The sequence below is a fragment of the Oryx dammah genome, unplaced genomic scaffold (assembly GCF_014754425.2).
Source record: "Oryx dammah isolate SB20612 unplaced genomic scaffold, SCBI_Odam_1.1 HiC_scaffold_14, whole genome shotgun sequence".
Lineage (NCBI taxonomy): Eukaryota > Metazoa > Chordata > Mammalia > Artiodactyla > Bovidae > Oryx > Oryx dammah.
This window is the reverse complement of record NW_024070198.1, coordinates 10,218,610-10,233,430: the sequence shown is the minus strand read 5'-3', so window position 1 is coordinate 10,233,430 and position 14,821 is coordinate 10,218,610. Positions and strand designations below refer to the sequence as shown.

Below are 14,821 nucleotides of genomic sequence, written 5' to 3'. Positions count from 1 at the left end.
AAATAAATCCTCTCACTTCTGAGGTACACATCATTTACAAATTATATTTACTCATGCTCACATCAAACCAGTGTGATAAATATACAATAAGCTAGTCTTGGAGGAATAAAACCACCATATGACCCAGCAGCCCCACTCCTAGGCATATACCCTGAGGAAACCAAAGTTGAAAAAGACACATGTACCCCAACGTTCATTGCAGCACTATTTACGATATCTAGAACATGGAAGCAATGTAGATGTCCATCGACAGATGAATGAATTAAGAAGTTGTGGTATATATACACAATGAAATATTACTCAGCCATAAAAAGGAACACATTTGAGTCAGTTCTAATGAGGTGGATGAACTTAGAGCTTATTATACAGAGTGAAGTAAGTCAAAAAGAGAAAGATAAATAACATATACTAATGCATATATATGGAATCTAGAAAGACGGTACTGATGAATTTATTAGCAAGACAGCAATGGAGAAACGGACATAGAGAACAGATTTACGGACATGGGGAGAGGCGGGGAGAAGGTGAGATGTATGGAGAGAGTAACGTGGAAACTTACATTCCCATATAAAATGGACAGCCAACAGGAATTTGCTGTGTGTCTCAGGGAACTCAAACAGGGCCTCTGTGACAACCTAGAGGGGTGGGATGGGGAGGAGATTCAAGAGGGAGGGGACATATGTACACCTATGGCTGATTCGTGTTGATGTTTGGCAGAAAACAACAGAATTCTGTAAAGCAATTACCCTTCAATTAAAAATAAATACATTTAAAAATTAAGCTAGTCTTGGGAAAATAATGTCACAGTTTCTCTTCAGTCATGCCATAATGCAGGAGTAAATGCTGTAAAAACACTCTCTTCATTATGACCACATGCTACTCCTCACCCCGATTTTCACTCTGATTACTGGATCGCTTTTGTTTGCGTGTGTATAACATACCAGGAGGACAAGGCTGACAGCAAAACTGGTGCTCACGATACAGGCCTTCTTGGCAGGAACTCGCTCCAGTAATATTCTTATTCAATCTCAGCCCCTCAGAGTTGATACCAGCCACGTGGGCATTTTCACCTTTAGACAATGGTCCAGAAACAGAGAGAAATATCTGTAAAAGAAAAGCATGAACAGAACGTTACTGACTTCCGAACTAAGCAACTTGTAGAAAAGGTGTTACCTCACCCCAAACGGCTGTGTTTTATTTGCTGCACACAGATCGACGTAGGCTCCAACCTTCCACTGACCCATCTCCAAAACAGGAGCAGGTCAACCGCATAACAGTCCAAACCTTGGGTTCTCCAAACCACCTGAGACACAGCATCACAGACGGTAGCGCAAGGGACCACACAGCAGACTGGGAAAAAACATGAAATTTCAAAACAACTGTGGTTTGAATCCTAGCTCTGCTGTCGACACTGACGTTAGGCAAGTTAGATAACCTCGGTGATCCTCAAGGTCCTGATCTGTAAGTGACAACAGTACTTTCTGTTTTGAAGCGCTGTGAGGATAAAAGGTGGTAATTCCTCCCAAACCTGGTACTTAGCTTACAGCATGTTCTGTTTCTTCCTTTTTTATATATAGTGACAGAATCTTCAGTGCTGATGAAATCCTTCCTGGTTAACCAGCACTAATATGTGGCTCAGACAGTAAATAATCTGCCCAACAGTGCAGAAGACTCAAGTTCAATCCCCGAGTGGGGAAGATCTGCTGGAGAAGGAGATGGCAACCCACTCCAGTATTCTTGCCTGGAGAATCATGGACAGAAGAGCCTGGTGGCTTTCACAATAAATCCAACAGGATTTTTTTCACTTTTGTTCAGGAAAAACGAACTTCTTTCAATATCAGTTCCTTTGTTTGGGAGACAAAATCCATAAGGGACACTGTCAAACTTATCTTAGGCAGTTGTAGGCTGGAGTTCCTCAGAAAAATAAGCTCCTAAAATGTATAGAAACATTTGGGGTTAATGTCTGTTTGATGCCTTTCTCAGGTTTTCTAAACATTTATTGTTTGTCTCTCTAAACAATTTAAATAATTTAAATAATTTAAATTTAAATAATTTAAATTTAAATAATCTTTCATTCTGTGTGGAATACGTAAATTCATTGCTAAGCATCAAAATTCGTTAAACTACTAGTTCTGAGGGTTTTTTCCCTCAAGGTCATTTTTCACATTTTTCATGGCATACATTATTTTTTCTACTTCATAGCATCTTCTGGGTTAAGGGAACTAAATATTCTTTGTGTATACATCACTGTCACAGGAGTCCCCAAATCTTCCCTTTTAGCCATTCCCCCTTTGTCACCAAAGCCTGCATTCCCCTCTAAGTCACAAGATGAAGGAGCTGTGGTTGCCATCTTTTCCTTCTGGGATGGCTGATTTAAAAATGCATTTCCAGGGACTTCCCTGGTAGTCCAGTGCTTAAGAACCCAGCTTGCAATGCAGAAGACATGGATTCGATCCCTGGTTGGAGCAACTAAGATCCCATGGAGCACCTAAGCCCGCGTATAACTACTGAAGCCCACAAGCTCTGGAGGCCACGTGCTAAGCCTAGAGAGAGAGTCTGTGTGCAGCAACAAAGACTCACATGCTGCAGCTAAGACCCAGCCCAGTCAAAGAAAGAAAGGAAGAAAAGCATTTTAAAAATAAATAAAAAACCAAAAATCCATTACTAACACCCAGACTCCAGGAGAAAAAGTCACACCAAAATATCAAGAAAATACCTGACTTATCCAGGGTCACTCGTGAGCAAAAAGCAGAGAGCTAGGTCTTGTCCAAGTCACGTTCTTCATATGACAGTGTTTTTCCTGCTACACCCAACTCACCATAAAATGCAGCTTACTTTTTCTATGTCAATGATTCTATTTAAAGAATAACTGGAGCTGGTAAACAGATCAGAGGAATTATGCCTCAGTGTGCTGGCTTCACTATCAAACCACTGCCCTTTCAACCCAACAGACATTTCTTTAGCACCTACTCTGTGCCAGGTCCTGTGAATACAGAGATGCGTAACACTGATTATAATTGAAGATGAATTTTAAGTTTCCAAAAGCAGGCTTGCACAGGGGTGTGTTATTTGTAATATATTTATCATTTGGGAATTTTTTAACATTATATTTGCCTGACTTTTTAAAACACATATGAATCTATGGTCTTTTTCTAAAGCAGCTCTGAACTAAAGATATTTATCAGTATCAATTTCTCTTTTCAAGATGACAGTTCCCCAATCAATTCTTACCTTCTCTACAGAAGATCAATCTTTTAATATTAGTCCCTCTTCTAAATCATAGAATCAATAGCTAATGAACAGTAACTGAACTGGACAATTTAGGAAATAATGTGAGTGAAATCACACCAAAGCATTCACTGTTAAGATGGGAAGGGCTTTCAAATGAAAATCACCCATGTTTTAGGATCCTTATTCTATCACAAACTTTGCTCTATGTGACAGTCAGGAATTAAATATACTAACCATATAACATTCCAGACATTGCCAACACATGGAAATTCTTGCACAAATGTACAAGTCTCTGCTAGAAGAAATCAGTAAGCCCCTTCTACAACAGATAATGGAAAACTGAATCTAAGCAACCAAACTGAGTAGGAACAATTTCTTTCTGTTATCAGCCACCTCAAGGCCTGGAAAGAGGGAATTATCAGAGAGATACTACTTGTTCTCCTCTTTCAATTCTGGTTTCTCATCTCACCAGAAACTGAACAAAATGCCGCACATTTAAACTCAAAGAGATTTGAGTCAAAATTGGACTAATCAAAACTGACAACTCAAAGGGGCTCAAAGTTGATACACAGCAGTGTGTGTGTGTGTGTGTGTGTGCGCGCGTGTGTGTGTGTGTGTGTACCCTACAGCTATAGGGCCCGTCTTCCTTGGTATGCTAATTTCATTCAGTAATCATGTGACCATATTATGAGCAGGTCCACAATTTCTGGGTTAAATGATCGAGTGCTCAGAGGAGCAGCACATTTTATATTTATGAATTGTTATTTTAGTGTTATTTCTAAAAACACTGTGCATATACTCAACTTTCTGGAACTGTCTGAAAGAAATGTACTTGCTAATACATTTCATTTTAGTGTTGAAGTTTTTGACTGGAAATCAAAAGTCACTGTCCAAAATACATTCAGAATTTGAGAAACGTGAATCTTGGAGTAAACAGTGAAAGACATAAATATCACTGGCCATGAAGCAGACACTGGCACCAAACTCACCTCATATTTGATCACACCAGCTTCAGAGAGTTCAATTTCCGGAAACATTTCCTACTTACTTCAGCATCAAAGAATTAGGTCAAGTATTAAAAAAAAGAAAGATGGGTCTAAAGAGCATATTCTAACTGTTACATGATACCATGTAAGCAGTTTTCACACAGCTTGCATTTTTTAAAAGTTTTTATATTAGCTCAAGTTTGCAGTATGCAAAGATTTAACCTAAACTTTCCTGGCAGAAACGGGTGTTTTTAATTGTGACAAGGCAGGAAACCCACAAAGAACTAAATGATCAGAATGCTCAAAAATTGTTTTTCAAAAAAGCTGAAAAGGCCAGAAAATTAGTTAAAGATTTGAAAAGCAGATATTCTAAGGAAAATGATAACCAAATGGGTAAAAAAGGAATAAAATTAACCATCATAACAAAGATTAAAAAGTCAAAAGGACCTCAGTTTTAGATTCTGCTGGGAATAATCTTAGCTTATACATTAATCAATTATTTAAATGAGCAAATAGTTTGCTGAGTACCTTGGTTGCTGTTTAGTCACTCATCCATGTCCAATTGTTTGTGACCCCATGGACTATAGCCTACCAGGATCCTCTGTCCATGGGATTTCCCAGGCAAAAATACTAGAGTGGGCTGCCATTTCCTTCTCCAGTTGAGTGCCTGCTTTGCGCCAGACAGACTCTGGGAACAGAGCAGTATACAGATAAAGACTCAGCTCTTATAGCATTTATATGTAAATGAAGTTACTAGTCAGGCTTCTCAAGAAAAACAGGCCCAGTACTGAGTGTGAGTGAGTGAGTGTGTGTGTGTGTGTGTGTGTGTGTGTGTATAAAGAAAGAGAGACTGATCGATTTTCAGGGGTTGGCTCACACAACTGTAAAGGCTTGGCAAGTCCAGATTCTGCTGATGGGGTAGGTCAGTATGTTGGTATGTTGGAGAGTCAGAGGAGAGTAGCAACTGAAGTTCAAAGGCAATCTGGCAGAATTCTTTCTTCCTTAGCGGGGTTCTCAGTCTTCGTTCTACTAAGACCTTCTACTGATTGAATGAGACCCACACACATTACAGAAGGTACCTAATTTACTCAAAGTTTAGCACTTTCAATGTTCAACTCATACAAAGCAAACAAAACCTTCACAGAAATATCCAGAGTACTGTTTGAATAAACATCTGGGTGCCATGGTCCAGTCAGGTAGACAAATAATATTAGGCATCACATGGAGGGAAATGATGAAGAAACAAAGAAATAGGCAACATAACCAGGAGGAATGAGGACTATTTAAAGGAATAAGGCAAGCTTAGGGGGCATGGAGAATTTGAGGTGTGAGGCAGTGCTCTTTCAGGAAGAGTTATCTGTGAAGGCCATTGAATAAGAAAACTGACTTGTTGCAAGTAGATGATTAGCTGAAAAGGGCTTTCCAGGCAAGTCACACCCAGAGGAACCTGGCTTAGCCCAAATGGGGACATACCTGAGGTCCTCAGCAAAAATATTATTAACAGTTAGCTATTAACAGAGATAAAGATCAATGTCTCCTGAACCACACAGGTAATTAACATGTTGGCTATTAAAGAGACAGTGCAGGGGGATCATACAGCCAGTCATAACCACAGATGCTGCAATCTTGTAGAATCCTGAAACATCACAGCAGAAAGGGACCATGTAACCATCTGCTCAACTTCCACATAGATTTAAAAAATGGATCTTCTTGAGTCTTTCCTTATCTACAAGATTTTAATATTTTCTGCAAATCAGAAAATTTCTTATGAAATGATGAAGAAAGGTAAGATTTGTTATTTAGCATGCCCAGTAGATGCTTTAACAGCATAAAGCCTAAAACTTGGTGAAATTCATTTTGAGAAATGGCACGTAAAAATATTACAGTCTCTTAAATTCAGAATCTTGAGAGTTCTGACAGTGAAGTGGCAATTCATATCTAGCATCCTAAATGAGGAGACTATTATGACCAAAATGTCATTAGGTCGAATGGGTAGAGTCCTTCTGAATCATTCATGAAAGTGTTGTCAGGAAACCAAACCCTAGAGTTATTTACCTATTCTCCCTTGACATTTGCCTGGCGTTTTACAAAGTTCATTCATATATATCACCTCATGGTCGCCACAATAAACCTACACATGAGGAATTATTACTTTCTTATTTTATAGCTGAGGAAGCTGAACAGAGTTTGTGAAATGACTCATTGGATAACCCCCGTTAGGACGGGCTAAGGGAAGATTTGGCACCTCTGGCGCAAATCTGGACTCTGGTTCTGGTTTATAAATCAGTTTCCTAATTGCTTTCTCCATTTATGCCGGCAAACAATGCAGTCTGTTTTCAGACAATTGTGGGCAAGATGCCTGAGTGTTAATTTTACAATGAACCTTCAAAGCAAATGTGTGTTGAGGGTAGAGGAAGTTAGCAGGAACTTTCTGAAAACCAGAAGTCCATCCCAAGCCCTCTAGTTTGCGAAAACTGTGGCAGGGCTATCCAGGCTGGGATTCTGGCTGGCAGGGAAGGGGAAACTTCCTAGCCCTGATCTGCATCTTGAAAAGAAGAGGAGTTTGGGTTTCCCTTCCTCCTATCTGGGTGCTGAGTTTCTGAGCACAGCCATCAAAGGCACTGTGAGTCCCTTGTGGGGGCGGGGATTTGCAGTGAATAGCTAGGAACCAGGAGCCCTCCTAGCCTACCATTGATCTTTGCATTTGCTCCCTTTGAAACTCTCAAAAACAGGCTGACATGAGGGTCTGTCCCTTGTATCAAATGACAGTTGACTTTATATTAATTAATTGCATCATATGATTGATCACTTTTCATAGCCAACTCCGTGACTACATAGAGGAAACAAAGCAGGGAGGGCAAGATCCAGAAATCGATGACCACCCTTGAAGCATATCACTCCCCTTTGACAAGCTCACCATGCTTTCCTAGGAATTGTAAACACTCAAGATCTAACATGGCAATTACAAATAGAGTAGCCTCACAGTGACTGAATTAAACAAACTACTAGAAGAAACTGAGAATCCCATTAGGGTAACTTCAAAGAATCAGTGTGGCAATTAGCCCTAAGAGATGAGCCAGGGTTTGAAAAGGAAGTTGAAAAAAAAAATCACCTTTTTTTCTGTTTTCAGTGAAGTTCAAAACAACAGGAAAAGAATTTTTAAAAGTAGAGGAGAAAAAAAGAAAGGTGTCTGAAGCTGAAAAATGGCAGTCCTTCAAATGACAAGAATAAGAAGACAGATGCTTAGAATGGTCAGTGAGAATTTTTGATACTGAGCACATACTTCAGACAGACTACAAGCTCTCCAGTAATCATTGGGAAGAGTTTTAGAACCCAAGCCCTTCATTTGTTAGAAGAAGTTATGCCCCAAACTGGCGGTCGGGTGACTGGACCATGTCATACAGCTGGATCAAGAGAGTCAGACTCTAACGGGCTGAGTTGTCTCTCCCTCACCTCCAAATTCTTCTGTTAAAGACGTGACCCCAGTAACCCAGAATGTCAGCATATTTAGAGACAGAGTCTTTAAAGAGGAAATTAAAATGAGGTCATTGGGTGCACCCTAATCCAATACGACTGGTGTCCCTCTCAGAGGAGGAAATTTGGGCGCAGACAGAGACAAGGGGAAGAGGATACAAGGACACAGGGAGAAGGGCATTCATGAGCCAAGGAGAGAAGCAAGGGACAGATTGTCACCTCGCGGTCTTCAGAAGGAGCCAAACTTGCCGACACCTTGATCTCGGATGTCTAGCCTCCAGAACTGAGAGAAAATACATTTCTGTTGTTTAAGCCACCCAGTTACAGCAGCCACAGGAAATGAGTACCTATCGGCCCACACCACCGTCTCTTGATTCCCTCAGAGTCTGGATTTGAGGGAGGTCCGTGGTGCACACACATTTGGGCATCCCTTGCAGCTGAGCATTAGGATTTCCCATCTTCAACCATCACTGTGCTAAACAGACTAGAGACCGAAAACGGTCTTCAGAACCGGAATCCTCCGGGGCCAGGAGGAACCTGAACTTTCCAGTCTTACAGACCTCCGCTAGGAAGTTGAAATCTCACTGGCCCCTACTGTCCAGGACACAACTGTAACAACAGACGAGTACTGGTCATTCCCTTTTCAGACTTTTAGTTATTGATCACCACTTTAGAAAAAAGAACTTCTAAGAAACCATTAATGGCCCAACATTTCTGACTGTTCAATGCATCACTCATATATTTGTATAGAAAGTGAGATAATATTAATAGTGATGGTATTTTGCAGGAGGTGCATTACTGAAAAACTGAAATAAAAACAAGTATTCTAAATTTTCTAAACACAGAAACTTTTCAGTATTAAAGAGATAAGCAAAGATTTCATTTGCTCTTATTTTTTGTGTGTAAATAAAAACACACAAGGTAATCTTATTCCAGTAAGGTCTTCATTCTTTCTTAAGGCTGGTTTCTGGGAAGACCAGGAGAGAGAGAGCAAAGTCAGTAGAGTAAGTGATTGGTTAGACTCCTGACTGAATCAAGTCATAAATAAAATAAAATGAGGAAAGCTAGAGAATTCCATTTGGGGTTAGATTTGGGGTTTTGTGTTAGAGTTAGAAAAACTGTCCTCAAAACCCTGAAAAACATTAGAATCATGTAGCGATGGTTTCCCCAAAGGCTCAGCAGGTAAAGAATCTGCCTGAAATGCAGGAGACATAGAGATGTAGGTTCGATCCCTGGGGCAGGAAGATCCCCTGTTGAAGGATACGGCAACCCACTCCAGTATTCTTGCTTGGGAAATCCCAAGGACAGAGGAGCCTGGTGGGCTACAGTCCATGCGGTCACGAAGAGTTAGACAAAACTGAGCACACACATACACAGTAATACATTAAAAATAAGAAATGCTTTGTTTGGTCCCAACACAGACCTACAGAATCAGGATCTCGGAGAATGGGGCCTCCTCATGATTATGCTCAACCTTGTTATTCAGTATCTAATAACCCTGGTTATGGGCTGGAGGAAGCGAAATCTGAGGTTGGCAGATGAGTATATTTACATGTGAGAAGAGTATTACAGACCAACAGCCTCTGCGCTCTGCACTTGCCAATCAGAATTCGACTTTTCATGGAGAAATAATGACCCTTCTAAAAATAAGCCTGAAAGGAAGAGAGGTCATCTTTGGTGCAGGAAATGGGAGGATTACCAAGTCCTAAACTAGAGCCCAAGAATTCTCAAATGCCCAGAGGGGTCACAGGCGTAAAGCATCCAGGTGGGACAGACAACATAGGGTAGGCAGGGCTGTCAAAATGGAGGCACACCTGGACCCAAGAGGCAGCCTTCTGATCCAGGAGGGTGGGGACCAGGTAGCATGTGGCTCCAGACCTTTCATTTTTCAAGAGAAACCAAAATCCTCCAACATTTAAATGGGGCAACTAATATTAAAAATACATACCTGCCTATATACATTCTGTATATGTCAAGACAGTGCAGCATAGACATAATACAGTCAGAGGTGGTGACTTCCCTTGTGGTCCAGTGGCTAAGACTCCATGCTCCCAATACAAGGGGCCTGGGTTGGATCCTTGGTTCGATCCTTGGTCAGGGAACTAGATCTCACATGCTCCAAATAAAGATCTTGCATGCTGCAGCTAAGACCCAGTGCAGCCAAATAAATAAATATTAAACAAAAACATAGTCTGGGGCAATGTAAGCCCAATTTTTGAAATCACGCCTAAGACAGACATTCATATGAAAAAACAGTCCATTAGGTACAAGGAAGATGTGAAGATGGCTAAAAACCAAAGTCAAACCTCAGCAAGGGGTGGGAACCTTATGCCACATGTTCTGAGTTCATTTTCTCTGTCTCTCTCTATCTCTCTCTCTTTTTTCCAAGATCTCTGATCTCAGAAATCAAAAGTATTGACAATTCTCACAGGTTATATTTTTATGGTGTCCCAGAACATGGAAGTGACTAAATCTACAATGCAGCGTCACTCGACTATAGGACAGCCTGACATTAATGACTTCAAAAAAAGTTTATTCTAATTTCCCAAGTTTATCCAAGTTCACAGCTTCACAATACTTACATATAGTAGGTTTGCTTGCTTTGCTGGGCTGAGTACATCTGCTGAAAGAGTTTGTAATCAGACTGCTAATTTATAAGACTAGCCTTAATCAAAATGCATAATTTCATACAAAAGTTACTATCATCCCCCACTTCGTGGGTCTCTAGCCAGGTGTCCAACAGGGCAGTGGCTGCTGTTTCTAACTGGTCCATAGATGGGGATGGCTCAGTTGCACAAAAGCTCATGCCAGATCAAGAAGGGAACTGTGATCAAAGAGGAGAACCAGCCCATTTCCTTCTGAGGAAGGTGAAGTTAACAGTCTTACAATGATTAACTTTCTAATTCGAGTCTTACTACTCATACTCTCACATCAAACAAAATAAAAGTAGGCAAGTACATTTGAATTATTTGTTCCTGTTTAAGACTGAATGGAAAATACTCAATTGGTGTTAGGGATCCAATTATATACAAAGCAAAGATACACTACTTTATTTGATTTTTGTTTATTTATTTACTCATTTTATCTGTTTCATTTAAAAGCAAAGGTCTTCTGGGAAATGAAAGGACTTATTAAGTAGTTAGATGCTGTTTTCCCACTTTTGTAAATACATACACACACATACATTAAGGTACTTATAATGATTCTGCAAATAATTTTTTGGTAACAAGCTATACATGTTATTACCTTTATATTATTACTTTTCATCATAAGTCAATAAGTCTTTAGTACCTATTACAAAACATGTGCTCATTTAAGGGACTTTTGGAACCCAAGATAATTTACCAAAATGTACTTAACTCATTAGGGGTTTTCAAGTGGGGGATTTCCTTATTCAGGTTTTTGATCATCTCTTAGAAAGTGATTACTCTAGCAGTTGTGGTATAGTGCTAGTAGCCTTCAGAGAGGTTCCTTTGAAAAGCTGACACTTCCACTCTTAGGAACTACTTAGAAGTAAATTACTTGTTTAGTATTCCAAAGAAACTTACTTAGAGACAACATCAAAATCTTGAGTCCTCTTTGCCTCTATCTCACTTTTCTCCTTCTATAAACTCAGTGCAAGAATAAAAACTGCTTTGCTGAATTAAACTCTAGTTTTGCGACTAAGGGTGGTAATTGTATTATGGAGATAGACAATAGAAGAGTTTTCATTCATCTAATTGAAGCTAGCGGTGAAGGCCCTGAGGATCTTCACATATCAATTTCATTTTTGCCTCCCAATCTTGCCATCTTTTATCAATGTGTGTTTTTACATGCTGGTTGTTAATGTTTTAAATTACATTTCATAATATTTTATTCAAAAGAATTTTCAACTCCACCATGAGATAAGGAAAATCTGCTAAAAACAACAATAAATAGAAACACACCACAACCTATTTCTTGCTTCTTAGCCTGGTTTATGGAAAAATTATTAAATTACAAATTAAACAACTGTCCTTTATTCTCTCCTCCGAGCTCTCCTGTATGATTACTGTATGCACCGGTTTCTTTTTCAGCTGCCCCCTCCTTTCCCTTGCCCATAATTTTGAAAACCCCAAGACCTAAAGGACAGGAGAATGGCTAGCTAGTAATTGCCTAACCATAGACCCAAATAGTACAAAACAAAAGCTATCAGAACTATGTGCTATTAAAAGAAGCAGCAGCAGTGCTCACAGCTAACAAATTTCTAAAGTAACTGCCTTTTCTTCTGTATCCGAACGACACCCAGAAACTAAGAGAGAGAAAACGAACTTCAAGAGGGAAGAAAGAAGGAAAGAGGTAAAGGATGGGATATTTGCTGATGATAGATCACACTAGAGATGAGAGGACTAGAGAAAGAAAGAGGAAAAAACCAAGCATGGCCACTCCCTCGCATCCCCTTCCAGTCCACTGACATGACTGAACCAAATTTGTTAGCACTCACAAAAGTGTTAGCACTCACGCCCCGGTTTAATTCATTTGGGACTAGTAAGTAAGCCCCACTAAGTGCTAGATCATAAAAGCAAGCATTTTCTGGAGACACACAAGGTGACATAATGGTGTGGAAACTTCTTTAAGAACAGAGGTGTGATGCTGGGCCCCTGATGGGGGCAGGGCAGGATTCTGTGTAACTAAACTGAAGAGTCATATTAGAAAAGGGAAATAGAGGATATACTACAAAATGTAAACAGGACTGTCTGTGATGCAGTTATATCAGATTTTTTTCTTTCTACACATCTGTATTAACACATTTTATTCAATAAACATTCACTTCTGAGGTTCTATATCATATAACAATAATAAATGAATGTTTAATATATATCATAGATATTATAATATGCATATACAAATAAATGTAAATCTGTATTTGCACATGTGTGTGTATGAATACGTGTGCATTCTTTCAGAAAAGCAGTTTCCTTGGTGTTTTAAACAGGCACCCCTGGTAGAGACGCTATAGTATTATGAAAGTAAAGTGCAGCTCTGGGCTTTGATAATTTTGCTATACTAGTTAGAATTGTTGTTCCTAGAACTAAGAGATTGTCAAAGCAACCAAGACTGCAATAAGGCAGTGCTTCATGATAAGGAAGAATGTGATTTGAGGTTGTATAAATGGTTTCCCAACTTTGAATCACAAATTTTCTCAAAGAAAATTTTTAAAGGAGCCCAAATATCGTACATTACTTCCAAAAGGACCAGGGAGAATTTTTTTTTCCAACCACAAGACAGTTCCAGACATCAATTTATTTTTTTTTCTTTTCCATTCTTGGTGTCATCTGGACATAGGTGTGGTCGACACCCCCACTCCCACCCCCACTCCCCTAAATTGAATTTAAATTCAGTCCTGCCTCTTACTGTTTGGACTCGACTTACGGAAGCTGTCTGAACCCCATTTTACCATCTGTAAGATGGAGACACTGCGCAGCTCTGAGAACTGACAGAGATCATACTCATAAACATTCCTATCACACTGCCTGACACGTCGATGAGGCCCAGCAAATAAGAATCCACTGGTTTTCAGAGAGTTCGGACCCCAAATGAACCCCTTGAGGCCAAGGTCTTCGATCAGCCATCACCAAGCCGGGATATCTGAGGTAGGGACTCTCCAAAAGAGGTGGATGCGGCTTAAGCTTCTAAGCCAAGTACAGGCTGCCCAGCGCGTGCGCGGTGGCAGCAGGTACCACCGCCTGAGCAATGGGGCCAGGGTTACCTCCCGCCCCCGAGTCCGGCAAGCCATGAAAGATTAAAAAAAATAATAATAACGGAAGAGAGAGAGAGAGGGGAAAAAAGGGGCGGGGGGCAAACCTGAGATAGTGACTCACACTCTCAAGGAGAAGGATTCCCGGAAGGGAAACAAAACAGTTTCTTTTTCTGTGTAGCGGTAAAAAGGTAAACAAGTCTCTTTAAGGCGCATTCAGCCCCAAGATAATGTTTGCAAGAAAGAAACGGTGCGCTCCTAAAGCCTCTGGTGTAACCACTGCCGCGAGGCTGATTTATTCCCTAAAGTTGGGAAGTGTTGGAAAACCGACCCGAGGCGCACACGTTCATAGCACAGCCTTAGCGAGACATGCAAGGACTTGTCCAGAAGACCCTTTCCTGCCCCAGACGGGGCTCTCCCTGCAGCGACCCCCAAACATCCTCGGCGCCGGCCAGCCCCCCGCGCTCACCCCCTCGGCGCCGCAAACCGCGTTCCCAGGGGGCACCCAGAGATGTTCCCCCTGCCTCGAAGGCTCGCAGCTTCGCATCGAGCCCCAAGAAGAACGAGTAGCCTGGTTTCCTAAGACCTCGCCTCAAGAAGTCCTAGCAGTCATGCGGAGCTAGCCGGGCAAACGCCGGCCAACTCCGCCGCCCACACGCTCGTCTCCCCGGCCGCCCCCAGAGCGCGTCCCGCGCCAGCCCAGGGGCCGAGCTGGGAGAGGCCCTCGCCGGGGCAGAGGCGACTCACCAGTGACAAGTGAACCCAGATCCCGGACATGGCTGTGGAGCAATCTCCGAAGTGAAGGAGCCTTTCCAACTGGCACCAAGGCGAGTTACGCACCCGGGGACTAGTGAGCCACGACTGGCCCCTCCCCGCGCCCCAGCCGGTCTGGGAGAGGGCTCCCCTCCCGGGCCCGCCCCGGGCGCTCACGCACAGTGACTCTCCAGACGCTTTCCTCTTTCTCTAGCAGCGTTTCTGAACACCTGTTGGTAGCTCATTTGAAAAGAGCAAAAGTAACGTCTCCGGAGCCAGGGGGTGGGGGCTGGAGGAGGAAGCTTAGCTGGGGAACGCCCGGGTAGGGGAGGGCGCCTTTGATTCTGCAACCCTGCGTCTGGAGTTGGGGGTGGGGTGGTGGAAGAGGTGTTGAGCGGGGAGCGGGGAAAGAGCCGGCGTTTGTTGCACAAGCGGGCATTCCCCGTTGGGAGCGTTTCTGCAGTCTACTGGCATGCTCGGGTTCAAGTGAGGATCCTGAGAACGGGCCCCATGTCCTTTCTAAACTCTTCTGCAGTTTCAACTGGGGAGGCTGGAGAGGACTAAAGTGCAGAGCGCACGCGTCTTGCTCGGAGCAGGAGCCTCGGCTGACTGCTGGGATTCCCAGAGCAGACCCAGCCTTGGCTCAGCTCTGTGTGCCGCG

The 14,821-nt window shown here is 41.9% G+C and overlaps 1 protein-coding gene across 2 annotated transcripts in view; it reads right to left on the bottom strand.

Moving 5' to 3' along the window:
- FAS (Fas cell surface death receptor) overlaps positions 1-14,412 on the bottom strand; it is a 32,413-nt gene extending 18,001 nt beyond the window's left edge. For both annotated transcript variants that reach the window (XR_005723528.1, XM_040254710.1), the window contains exons 1-2: positions 14,155-14,412; positions 942-1,104 (exon numbers count right to left, since the gene is read on the bottom strand). Coding sequence is in view for 1 of the 2 variants with exons in the window: in XM_040254710.1 (XP_040110644.1) it covers positions 942-1,104; positions 14,155-14,184 (193 nt within the window). In the remaining variant the exon portion in view is untranslated. The remainder of the gene's footprint in view (positions 1-941; positions 1,105-14,154) is intronic.
- Positions 14,413-14,821: the final 409 nt, after the last annotated feature.